Source organism: Sphaeramia orbicularis, chromosome 5, assembly GCF_902148855.1.
Source record: "Sphaeramia orbicularis chromosome 5, fSphaOr1.1, whole genome shotgun sequence".
Lineage (NCBI taxonomy): Eukaryota > Metazoa > Chordata > Actinopteri > Kurtiformes > Apogonidae > Sphaeramia > Sphaeramia orbicularis.
Genome location: NC_043961.1, coordinates 56,439,144 through 56,453,170, shown reverse-complemented (window position 1 = coordinate 56,453,170; position 14,027 = coordinate 56,439,144). Strand labels below are relative to the sequence as shown.

Below are 14,027 nucleotides of genomic sequence, written 5' to 3'. Positions count from 1 at the left end.
GTTTTGCAATATATCGCCATATTTAATTTCACAATACTGTATTGATATTAACCCTCCGGTATCCCGTCCACCAAGGCCCTTACTAAACACCAAGTGTGCCATTTTGGCACACTTGTGGAATAATGTCAAAAAATTTTTCATACAGTTTGTTTTTAATTCTTTTACACTTTTTTTCTTTTTCATCAACTTGAGCCGTAAATAAAAATATGAAATACTCAATAACTGTCACTTTTTTTTAACCCTTTCAATGCTGTGTTTGTAATGTAAACAAAAAATGATGCAAAAAACACACAAAAATATTTTTTTTCAAATACTACATACAAATTGGATTACATGTTATTTGATTTTTTCATCCTGGCATATGTCAATGATTAACTCCAACTCTGGTTAATTCGCATTATTATTTTTGGTGCTAGGTCAAATGTTCAAAAATACTAGCATCTGTCAACAAGTGTGCGTAAAATGCACACCTATAAGTCAAACTATTAAATATTATATATGGATTTATTTTTCTGCTCTAATTTGATTTTATTTTTGTAAATCAAGGTCAGCCCTAATCATACATGTCAAATAATCATTCATTTTACATTTTTTTAACCCTTTAAACGATGTTTTTTGATCATGATGTCACTACATTTTTTGATGCAAAAACACAAAATATGATTTTTTTTCAAAATACTATTTAAAAATTGGATTACATATTATTTGGTTTTTGCAGCCTGGCATATGCCAATGATTAACAGCAACATTAACAATGTTAACAAATTAATTTAGACCCTCCCCTCTCAAATGAAGCCCAGATATCAGTAAAAGCATCATTTATGCCTTATTGGCTTATGGATCAAAAACAGTGGTTATAATGGAAGAAATAGTGCGTTTTAGGCACACTTGGGAGACAGATGTTAGTCTTGTAATTTTCTTTTGTTTAGAATGTGCACATTTTAGTTGGTGGCCAGAATTTTAAAGATCATGCAAAAATGAACAACATTTGAATTCTAACCTAATTTAAATTGTGAAAAATAATTTTAAGTTTTTTAACACAAAGTGCAAAGTGTGCCTCAAAAGCACACCTGGATACGAGAGGGTTAAAAAGTACTGTATCAATATTTTTAGGTATTTACTCAAATGCAGATATGGATAAGGTTCATTTTTATTTTTTGGTTTTCTTTATTGTTTATATGTTATTTATTATTATTATTATTAACGCTGTTTTATTAAATAATGGTTATTTGAAGCATCCTAAAAACAGTTTTTACTGTCTGAGAGAGGCAGATGGTAGTTCCTTTGTTGAGACGGCACAAAAATAATGTTCTGATGTTAGTTCTGAACCAATAGAATATGAACATTTGAACAGGATCTTAAACTGTAATGTCTGTAAAATATAATTTAAGTTTTAACAGAGGAAAATTGTATGATATAGCATTAGATCCTGTTGGGATCAAATAAAAATGTGTTAAGTGTTTGTGCATATTTCTGGTGTAATTCAATTCTTCCAGGAAATAATAATTTTAAAAAAAGAAACAAACAAAAAATTGCCTTTTTAAAAGTATCATGATATATTGTGATATAGCATATCGTGATCGTAGTATTGTGATTTGTATCGTATTGCCAGTTTCTTGCCGATACACTGAGACGGTGTTCATTACAATAAAGAATCAGAACTACAGGCCATGAACAAGTAGGGTGGATGTTTTTATATTCATTATAAACACATATATCTGCCAAGTTTCACAGTGAAGTCAGCCTCCTGATGTGGAAACAGGCCAGACTTAAAGCTTTACTGAGTGGTCATGTACCCATATGCAAAAATGAAGCATTGTGTTTTCAGCTGGCTATGTAGGTCCAGCGCAACTGAGGTAGAGTCGTCCTTTATTAAAAAGAGCATGTTGCCACAGAAATAAGTCCCAGTTGTAAGAAAAAAAAATCAGGTTGGCAGAAAAGCACTGAGGTCTGAGCCAAAAACTGAAGGCAAACAGATGGCTGGGCGACTTGCATCTATGATTGTCGACTGGAAGGAGACCTCAGATGATGGTCCTATGGTTGGATGAGCCTATTACTGAAGGAGATGAAGAACGTATTGGGGGAATCCACTTGATATTATCATGTGTGACTTGCATAAAGTGACACGAGTAAGCTGCAATGTAAAACTATTTCTAGAAATATACATTTAATGATGAAATTACCAAGAAAAAGTAATTATGCAATTATTAAACAAGCGAGAACAAGTGGTTCCAGGCACGACAAACCCCACCCCTCGCATGTAGTGTAACTTATTTTGGCATCAATCCAGCTGATGTCATCATGTCTGTGCATGTGTTGATGTCAGCATATCAATTGCTTCTATATTTGTGCCGAGTTTAAAGTAAATTGAAACAAAATTGATGTTTTTATAGAGATTTGAAATTTTGCCCATTGTAAGAAAATGGGAGAAAGAAAAGAATATGAAAATTCATTAAAAATTTAAACTTAACCTACCTCTCCCAAAATCTTATGACATCTATTCTAGGTCACTGGCAATCTATAAACCAAATTTGATATGAATTCAACCAATAGTTTTGCTGCTACAGATATTTGAAATTTCATCCATTATAAGTAAATGGGGAAAAAAAAAAAGAAGAAAAAAATTAATAAAAAATTTGAACTTTGACCTACTGCTGCCAAAATGTAATCAGAACTATTGTGGGTCACTGGCAATCTATAAACCCAGTTTAGTTTGAATTCAACCAACAACTTTCCTGCTACAGGTATTTGAAATTTCGCCCATTATAAGTGAATGGGATTTTTTTTTTTTTTAATTCATAAAAAATTTAAACTTAGACCAACTTTTCCCAAAATCTTATGACATCTATTCTGCATCACTGGCGATCTATAAACCAAATTTTATATGAATTCAACCAATAGTTTTCCTGCTACTGATATTTGAAATTTCACCCATTATAAGCAAATTGGAAAAACAAAGAATTAAAAAAATTCATAAAGAATTTAAACTTTGACCTACTGCTCCCAAAATGTAATCAGAACTATTGTGGGACACTGGCAATCTATAAAACCAGTTTAGTTTGAATTCAACCAATAGTTTTCCTGCTACAGACATTTGAAATTTTGCCCATTATAAGTAAATAGTGAAAAAATAAATAAATAAATAAATCATAAAAAATTTTAACTTAGACCTACTTTTCCCAAAATATAATGACATCTATTCTGGATCACTGGAAATCTATAAACCAAATTTGATAGGAATTCAACCAGTAGTTTTGCCGCTACAGACATGTGAAATTTTGCCCGTTGTAAGTAAATGGGGGAAAAAAAGATTTTAAAAAATTCATAAAAAATTTCAACTTTGATCTGTTGTTCCCAAAATATAATCAGAATTATTCTGGGTCATTGGCAATCTATAAACCCAGTTTAGTTTGAATTCAACCAATAATTTTGTTGCTACAGACATGTGAAATTTCATCCATTATAAGTAAATAGGAAAAAAAAAATACATTTGAAAAATTCATAAAAAATTTGAACTTTGACCTACTTTTCCCAAAATGTAATCTGATCTATTCTGGGTCACTGGCAATCTACAAACCCAGTGTGGTATGAATTCAACCAATAGTTTTACTGCTACAGACATGTGAAATTTCACCCATTATAAGTGAATGGGGAAAAAAAAAAAATCTTAAAAAATTTGAACTTTGACCTACTGTTCCCAAAATGTAATCAGAACTATTATGGATTACTAGCAATCTATCAACCAAATTTGGTATGAATTGGGTGAATAGTTTTGCTGCTAGAGTGTTAACAAGCAAACAAACAAACAAACCAACCGAACCATCAATAGCCCTTGCCGCCCCTTCAGTGGGGGGTGGGGGGTAATAATGATGCAGTCACCATTCCTTCGCAATGAGTTTGACCTGCATTGTATCACAAGATCTGATACTAAATGAAATGATCTGATGAGTCCAGTTAAACACAACTTCTATGGATGGTCATTGTTGTTTTTTGGTGGGGCGACAGTCTTGGCAGATTTTGTGCAAACCTTTTATTCGTCTATAAAACCACACCCACAGCTGGTCATAATTTAACTCCCATGGCAGCTCAGTCCCACACTCCTTTCTCTATATATGAGGGAGTTAAGGAAAACAATAGCAGTACAAAGCTGCTGTCTCTGATGACCTCTACTCTGTAATCGAGCGCCCCTGTTGTGAATCTTAGAAAACATTTTTAGTTGCCGCTGACTGAAAAACCACCTTGGTGTTGTTGCTCCAAATTCTACAAATAAATCTGAACACAAGTAACATAAATAGACGTTCCTGCCACAGCCTCACGTACTTCCAAGATCCATGAAAAGGACAAAAACTTACAACAGGTCAAGAACTCCTGCAACATTTGTCATATATGAAGTGGTTTTGTGGAAAGTTTAACCTACTATATCAACACAAAAGGCCAAAAAACACCAAAAAATATAACATCAAATTTGACAAATGTATATAATTTATTGCATAAATAACACAAAGATACTTAACGAACCTTTTCAAAATTAGAGTTTGCAGATTCAGACAGTTTTTTCCTTTTTTTTCCAATAATTCCATAACTCTAATTCTGCCATTTTATGTACTTATGTGTTTTATATATGAATGTGGGTAATTTTAATTGTGTTTAATTTTAATTTAACAACTCTGTACGTTGACCTTGAGTGTCCTGAAAGGCGCCTATAAATAAAATGTATTATTATTATTATTATTATTATTATTTTGAAAAAGGACAAAAAAATTACGAAAATATGGTAAGAAATCTAACGCCTGCCCCACCTCATTTTCATACTTTTACTTACATTTGTCTGCTCCAGTTTCAAAACGTCATATCTCTGGTTGAATTTGTTCTATCAACATCAAACATCCACTTTTGATGCCACGACGTGTTGAAAATGTCATGTGATTCAGTCACAGGGCCGTGACCGTGGACCCCTAAGGCAGTGGTTCCCAGCCTTTTTTGGCTCGTGACCCCCATTTTAACATCACAAATTTCTGGCAACCCCAGACATTCAAAACCAAGACATTTTTTTTTTGCTAAATTTAATTTGTTTTTGATCATGTAATAGTTTGCTATACTATGTTGCAAATAAACATTAATTTTAGACGACATTTAGTCTATATAATGTATATTATTATGGACGGAGGCAGAAAAAGCCAGGTGTAGATTACTGCACAAAGTGAGAATTTTATTTTCCTTAGTCAGGATTAGGGATGTAACGATTACCAGTATAACAATAAACCATGGTAAAATTCCAGATGGTTAGTATTACCATTTAAATTCTAATTATCATGATAAGCGTACTTGATTACCGCACTATCTATCTATCTATCTATCTATCTAGCTATCTAGCTATCTAGCTATCTATCTATCTATCTATCTATCTATCTATCTATCTATCTATCTATCTATCTATCTATCTATCTATCTATCTATCTATCTATCTATCTATCTATCTCTGAAAAAGAAACTAAAACAACTCAAACTTGATCTGGAAAATGGTCAAACAGTGGCCATAAGGTGAGAAAAAATAAAGGAAGGTCCGCACAACCAGTGAGCTCCCAAACCATTTAATCGTGACGTTTCGGGCCCGAAACGTCACGATTAAATGGTTTGGGAGCTCACTGGTTGTGCGGACCTTCCTTTATTTTTTCTCACGTTCTACTTTTTTGGGGTCCAGCACACCTCTAATTTTGGATGTGCGTGTCGTTCACCTTTTTTCAGTGGCCATAAGGTGCCATCTTTAATGCACATTTGTATGTTTGATGTTTACATGTTAATATTTGAATGTTTCTGATGCAGAAAGTACATTGTGCCAATTATTTTATTTCATTAAATTATTTAAATTATTTATTTTTATTTATTTATTTATTTATTTATTTATTTATTTATTTATTTATTTATTTATTATTATAATTAAATTATTTCAGTGTGTGTATAAGTACTATTTGAACATTTTGAATACATTTCAACAATACCATGATAACAATGGTAACCGTGATAATTTTGGTCACAGTAACCGTGATATGAAATTTTCACATTGTTACATCCCTAATCAGGATATGTATGGTCAGTCCAGCTTGGAATCACAAGGCTGACAATTAATACTGAGCAAACAAGAACTCAAACTATGAATTATGAAAGAGCTGCAGCATCTGAAACTGACCACAATGAACATTTGACAGATAAACAGAACCACAGTGCTGCAGTTTCAGCTTCACAGTTTGTCATGTCTTTTATGTATCGGGATTGTCTGCCAACTCACCATATATTTTTATTAGCAAGTTTTTAAGTTTTTTTTGATCAATTACTAGATATTTCAGGCGACCTCATTTGAATTCCAGGTGACCCCACATGGGGTCCCGACCCCAAGGTTGAAAAACACTTCACTAAGGGTTAATACTGTACATAAAAGCATCTGCTAAATAAATGCAGCCTATTACATAAAATACATCTAAGCTACAGGTGTCAAACATGCGGCCCGGGGGCCAAATCCGGCCCGCCAAAGGGTGCAATCTGGCCCGTAGGATGAATTTGTGAAATGCAAAAATTACACTGACGATATTAATCAATAGTGTAAAAATCATGTTATTTCAGGTTCCATACATACACATATAACATATTTTAAACATCATATTCGTAATTTAGAATTTGTTGTAAAGTTGATCATTTTATTTGGAAAATTTCATATACACAAAAATAAATATACTAAAACCCAAATTTTGAAATCTTCCTGATGGAATTTGAAAAATCTTTTAAATCTTTAGAATTTATCTTTAACAAAAAAAGCACTAGCACGTTGACAATTTAGAAAGAATTCTTTAAAATAGACTGAACTCTCTGATGCATTTATGTATTTATTTTTGTTTTATATGTATATATATATATATATATATATATATATACTATTATTTGTCTATTCTGCCTTGTGTCTTTAAATCTATGCATTTTTATTCTTAAATGTATTTACTCATATGTTTTTTTCTTTTTTGACATTTTGATGTTTGTTCAAAATTTATATGTTTTGTATACTCGAATATTATCAATAAAGTTGGAAAAAAAATACATACACAAATAAACCAATTAGATCGCACTTGGGTAAGACCAGAAAAATACTGTCATAATAACCTATAAATAATGACAACTGCAGATTTTTTTTATCTTTGTTGTAGCGTAAAAAAAAGTAAAATTACATGAAAATGTTTACATTAACAAACTATCTTTGTACAAAAAATGCAAATAACCTGAAGAAATACGAACAACGTGAAATGTTTTCAGAAAAGTACATGCAATTTGATCAATATTATACCTGTTACTAAATGTTTTGTGTATTTGTAATTGTAATGTAAGTTGTAATGCACATGTGTAAATGATAAACTGATGCAGAATATTGTTAAAATTGCACTGGTTTCTTCAAGTTGTTTACGTTATTCAGATTTTTAAGGAAATGTTGTCGATATACAGGGTGTCCCATAAGTCTCCATACATGGGAGACATAATACATTCCATACATATATGGTTCTAACATGTATTTCTTTATGTTTCTTCTTTATAGTTCTTCAGCAGACATGTATTGAAATGTGTTCCCTACAAAATGGCACTCATATAGAGCATATTATATAAATAAAAATGGTTTATGTCAAGAAACGTTTATTTTTCCTATGTATGGAGACTTATGGGACACCCTGTAGATAATATCATAATGTAATTTTACTTTTTTCACTGGTATTATTTTGCTGGTCCGGCCCACTGGAGATCATATTGGGGTGAATGTGGCCCCTGAACTCAAATAAATTTGACACCCCTACTCTAAGTAGATCATTAGGTAGGGGAAAGTTTTCCAACTGTCATTTTTCTTAGTTTGTTGTTATTTGTTGCATTCATTAAATAAACATTGTATCATGACTCAGTTTCTCATCATGTAAATTGGATTCTACTATTACACTTCTGTCTTGGCGCGATGACGTTGCGTACATGATTAACATCGTACCGAAGAACAGTGTCTGTGTGGAACTGACGCCTTCCTCTTTGCTTGTTTTGCAGATGGAGCCTCCCGTTCGGACGTGCTCGGACTAACATGGATGGCACTTGTCCTCACAGTGACAGTGGAACTGACGTGAAACCTCTTATCCGAGACACTCTCACTCACACACGTAACACACAAATACTCGCCCTTCTTACGCAACACCCACAAAGAAAACACCACACACGCACATATAAACAGAAACACACGATCCTGCAAGCCTTCTCCAGTCATCAACAGAACCCTCCATGCGTCAGTCGATCAGGAAACAGCGCCCTCGAAGGAACGGCGCTCCACTGTTTTTTTTGTAACAAAATAATAACCAACCAAGATAATGATATCAAAAGAACAAAGTGATGAACAAGACAATAACCACCTCCTATATAGCCCTGCCCATTTACACCTTTTTTTTTTTTTCGTTTTGTTTCTTGTCCCACGTCTGCCTGTTGATCAATAAAAATCAGCTGATTTAAAATGGAAAAGAAAAAAAAAAAAAAAAGCATCTGGATTTTATTTCGATGAGTCAAAATGTCATTGGTGCTGACTGAAATGTGAAACGTGGAACTGGCTTAGGCTTTGCCACCACATCACCCACACCCGTCTGTCTGTGACACGTCCCGGGATACACCTGATTACAGCAGCGGCGAGCTGATAAACCACGAGGGAACAAACACAGTCACTCCAAGAGAACATTGGTTTTTTTTGTTTTTTTTTTTAATATACAAGTATTTTCCTTTTTTTTTTCTGATGGCTTGGAATGTACAAGAGGATCTAAAGTATTAAGAAACTAGAAAAAAAAAATCTCCTTTTTGAGTGTATTTTGTGTACATCAGTGTAAATATTGAAGATAATTAAAGAAGTTATATGGGTAATGGTCAGGGTTGGTTGCTGAGATAGTTGGAGTTTACACTTCTTCACCTTTGTTTGTACTTCATTCAACACTATTTTCAGAGATAACTCTTGGCTGAAAGAACAGAAAAATTAAAGCCTTTCTGTTTCTCATTTGAGCTTTTTATATCTATATGGCAGGTCTCCAAGGACAGAGTAAAAAAGAAAAAAAAAGAAAAAAAAAAAAAAACCTACCATGTGTCTGCTGTTTTGGGGTTGTGGTGCATGTGACATTTGAAGATTCTTTCTCCTTTCGGTGTGTTGCAATTTGACAGCACTGCAACTCATTGTCACTGGCCTGTAATCCAGTTATTTACTTGTGACATACTATCTTAAGTGACCTACATTGTGTACAATACGTAACTCTTACCCAGACATTTACAGTACTAGTAGGATCATTTTTAGCCGCCATTCCAGGGAGGTGTTCACCTGAGGCAGCGTGTGTAAACAGGGTTGTTGCATTTGTTTCATTTCACCTGTATTAAAATGGAGAGATTATAAAATTCACAAGCCTTGACTTTACTTATACAATAACACAGTGTTACAACATGTTCTGTTATAGATGTGCATCACCAGTCCGTGTCGACGCAGGCTACAGATTATTAACAATCTCATTTCAAATTAATCCCGCTGAAACGCAGTGCCGAGCTAACAGACTGTATTCCCGCTGAATAGCTGAATAACTCCAAAAATGACTTTCCTTCAGATATTTCAGATTGCTTTGACCCTAACGTTACTTCTGAAGGAGATTCTGACATTACTTTTTAACCCTTAAAGTTTTTTTTTTTTTTATTCTCTCATGCACAGGGAAAGGTAGCTTAATACAGAGTAATCCTGCATTTTTGGACTTGAGAAGAATTGCAATTTAAGCTATTCTAAGGACACAACATGTATTAAGGGATTAAGGTTTAAAACCAGGTGGGAGGTAAGAGGAGAGATTTTTAAAGCTTAGTCGAATAAAAAGGATAGACCTATCCGTTTGGGATATTGGCTCACCTTGCCAAAGTACAATCCATATTCCTGCATTCAACATAGCAGAGATATTATAATAAACAGTCATATGTTTGGATTCTATATTTTTTTTTACTTATAGAAGCAAAGGGTCTGATTCCTTGTCCACTCACAATGATCAATTTAATTTAGATTCAAGAGGCATTTCTGTGTTTTTTTTTTGTTTTTTTTTTCTATTTTTACATTCAATAGAGAGAACCACATCATCCCTATTTTTTCGGTGCAGCACAGAATTTAACAAGTGTTCAGAGAACGCAAACCTCCGCCAAACACCCCGAACCTTGTGCATGTGTGGATCGACTCTTTGTTTTTAACCCTTTCATACACAGTTATTCCACAGCTGTTCTCTTGGACATTCATGGGTTTTGTTATTTTGGTTCCACATCAGCCAACACAGTGGACACTTATGCATCATCCCATACACTGACATTCATATCATTACTGTAACTTTGTTGTTCTTGATAAACCTGAGCTGCAGTAAAAAAAAAAAAAAAATGGTAATTGTTATTAGATTGTAATTAACATTTTTTTTTTTTTTTGTGGCTTTTTTAAACAAAAAGGTTTTTTTTTTGCATATTATCTCCATGAAGTGAGTAATAACTAGTATTAGAGTATGTTAAAATGTGAGAAAACATCAGATTAGCAGCATTAAAAATTTTCTTATTTCATAGTTTTCACACATTATGTGTTTAAATATATGTTTCTTTGCTTCTAAAGTTAAGCTGAGTGGACAGTTTTGTAACTCCAAGAAAAATAGGTTCTTAAAAAAAATTCTATTGCATTGTTTTGTTTTGTTTTTTCATGCCTAAAGAGGAATAAAAACACTCAGGAAAGAAATCTTGAATAAGGTGCTTATAATTCATGCATGAAAGGGTTAAATTAAACAGTTTCAAGGTTGTTCCATACAGCAGAAAAAGTTGAAGCTTGGTACCAATCATGTGTACCGGTATGTCAAATTATATTAAATTCCAATCAATATTTGTTGAATTACACTGGGTTACAAAAAAATGTTTTTTTGCAAGTTGTCTAGGTTTTTTCAACTGAATTAGGACCATTTTGCACCGCTAAATTCTAGATTCTAGATTCTGTTGGGTTTCTGTAAATTGGCTTAGAGTCTGGTTTTGACCAACTCTATATATAAAAGTGTCATGAGATAACTTTTTTGGGATCTGGGGCTATATAAATAAAATTTGATTGATTAAGTGATTTGATTGGTTTTCCCCTGTAAGTCGCTTTGGAAAAAAGCGTCTGCCAAATGCATAAACATAAACATAAATCCAAAAATGACATCTTGTTTTTTCTCAATCAGGTCAGGTTTTTTTGCTAATTTGATTTTGAAAAATTTGATCTTCTCACAAAATTGATTACATTTTTGTGACTTTATCAGTTGATACTTTATATAGTTCTCACCCAAAATAGGTTTTAAGAGAAAAAAAAATCATTTTCTAACAGGATGTATTTATTATTTATTATGTATTCACCGCAGATGTAGCAGAATACGTCAGGATTATTTTTGCAAGATCTTCAAGTCGAAGCCATTTCATTCACCTGTAATATTAAAAAAAAAAACAATCATAAATTGGCAAAAGTAAAATCTTCAGAACTCTTTTATTGTTAGAAATATGAAAGAATTTTGTATCATATGATGTGAAAATGCCCATAAATGTAAGCAAAAATGTTAAAAAGCCAATATGTAGCATAGTTCAGCAAGTTGACCTGATTGAGCAAAATTAATGTGATTTTTGGATTCAGCACACCAAAAAGATCCTAAATCAGCTCAAAAAACTTAAACAATAAATTTGTTGTTGACCAGTGGTATAATGAAAAATGGGATTTTTAATGTTAAATGTAAATGTCCACAGAGTCCACATTCCACAGTGGATGTGGACAATTTTGAGCCAGATACAAGATATTGTTCTAAGCTACGGGTGGATCAAATTGGAGGCTAATCGGAGTCATTTTGAATTTTTTATGAATTTTTGAAAATTGCTCAATGATAAGAGATAGGAAAATAGTAGATTTCGTGACCTTGCTGTGACCTTGAACTTTGGCCTACTCGGCCCAAAATGTAAAGGGTTGGTCCCAGGGCCTAGGCCTATCTGTGGGTACAATTTGGTAAAGATGGTTGTAATAGTTTTCCCTTAAAGTTATTCACTCACAATGTTCAATTTCATTTAGATTCAAGAGGCATTTCTGTGTTTTGTTTTGTTTTTTTTCTTTCTATTTTCACATTCAACAGAGAAAACCACATCATCCCTATTTTTCGGTGCAGCACAGAATTTAAAAATCACAGTAAAAGACAAAGTCATCATGACTCGGTGCATATTAACAGTATGTGCGAACATCAAAATGAATTACATTCACAAAGGTGTTCTGGGTAAACAAGATTCCCGGGGCAAAAAAAATGTGACCCTTTTAGAAATGCAGCTTAATTAAAGTTCCTTTTGCACTGAGATAATAAGAGACTTCCTTATTTTAACTAGAGCTCTGAAGCATTTCGTCGTTACTCCTCAGTAGGTGCTATCCTTAATTACAGAAACCCTGAAAACAACAAAGTTTCTGCGTGCACCTTTTTCTTACTGCATGAAAAATGCCTTGCTTGCTATTTAGAAATCAATCTGGTTGGGTTTATTTGTGAGAAGGATGAATGACCTAAATGAATATGTTGGAGCCACAGCATCTTTTTTTTCAGCGATTTGTTTATTAAGCGTAAATTGATGACCAAAAAAGATTATTTTTGTGTTTACCTGGCCCCTGTGTTCGAAATGTTACACTAATCTTCATAGTTATTACAAAGAAAAGCAACCAAGCAGTGTCTGAAAATTTTATTTTATGACATCTCTCCTTTTGTTCGGTTGGATGTTGCACACCAACCACTGATGGTAAAAACAAGTAAAGGTGAAAGAGCGTTCGCACAGCACATGGCCAACAATTGTGTGATTTTTTTTTTTTTTTTTCTTGGTAGTGCTTTGAATATTTCAACTGAGCTGGGATCAATGGTGAGGATAAGAAGCTGTCTCTATGGTACATCTGTGAATTATTCAGGAGTCAACCATGCTTGCAGAATCCGGTTTCCTTTATGTCATCTGCAGGCTGAGCTATCCAATGACCAAGTGCCCATGTCTGCCAGTGCACCTGACACACCCTCTGCGTGTCTGCCCTTATGACGCACCTTTAAAATACACACTGGAGCGCTACTGAAATAAGCATATTTTCTTTTGTCGACTGCAGCCTCGCTTCGCTCGAGTGTGTTATCACAGGCAAAAAAAAATGACGGCAGGTCTGACAACAGCAGCTGAATGACACAGCTCCCATGTGATAGAGCTGTATGTCTGCATCACAGTACATGCATGAAAACAGATAACACTGTCAGGCTTTTCTGTACGCGCACTTTCCCTCTGACAATCCACTGACGTTATCTGTATTATTTACAGTGCCGTGTGTGTTTAACATACAAAGTGACTGCCATTTCATAGTCGCACAGCAAACTTCAGCTCCTTTTTTTTTTAGAGAAAGTAATTTAAGCATCTGTGCTGGCATTGAAAAGGACCTTTGATCTGTGGCATGGCTATGCAAACAGATGTATCCTGGTTATTAAGCTTTTGATAAATGTCACCTATCATCATTCCCCACCCCTTATTCAAACATGTTGTCCTCCTGCAGCTCTCTGCTGTGTGTCTGGGCAAGTTAAGCGCTGTCATCTATCATAATATATTTAGGAGATTTTTTTAGAAATTGACACGATAAAATATGACTTGAGCCACTCCTATTCACATAAACATGGAGTTAAAGATCCCCCCGAACAAAAACACAGCTCAAGGTCAAGAATTGATTTAATATTGCATTTAATATTTTATTCTAACTGATTCAAAGTTGGAGGGTTATGAGAAAGGCGTGGGTGACTCAGCAAATTATATAACTAAATATTTAGCTGTGGGTTATTTGCAGGCTGTGTGTATGGTTAGTGAATTTGCCTCTGACTTGTTGTAGGTGGTGCGTCACCCGTGCTCCACCTCTACAGAGCCAGGGATGCAAATACTACCTTTAGAGGTATCATTTTACGCTCGAGCCTTTGTGTGAAGAC

The 14,027-nt window shown here is 33.9% G+C and overlaps 1 protein-coding gene across 1 annotated transcript in view; it reads left to right on the top strand.

Moving 5' to 3' along the window:
* Positions 1-9,155, top strand: part of igsf21a (immunoglobin superfamily, member 21a) — a 747,424-nt gene extending 738,269 nt beyond the window's left edge. Inside the window, exon 11 of the mRNA XM_030134531.1 lies at positions 8,065-9,155. Coding sequence (XP_029990391.1) covers positions 8,065-8,141 — 77 coding nt within the window. The 3' untranslated portion in view covers positions 8,142-9,155. The remainder of the gene's footprint in view (positions 1-8,064) is intronic.
* Positions 9,156-14,027: the final 4,872 nt, after the last annotated feature.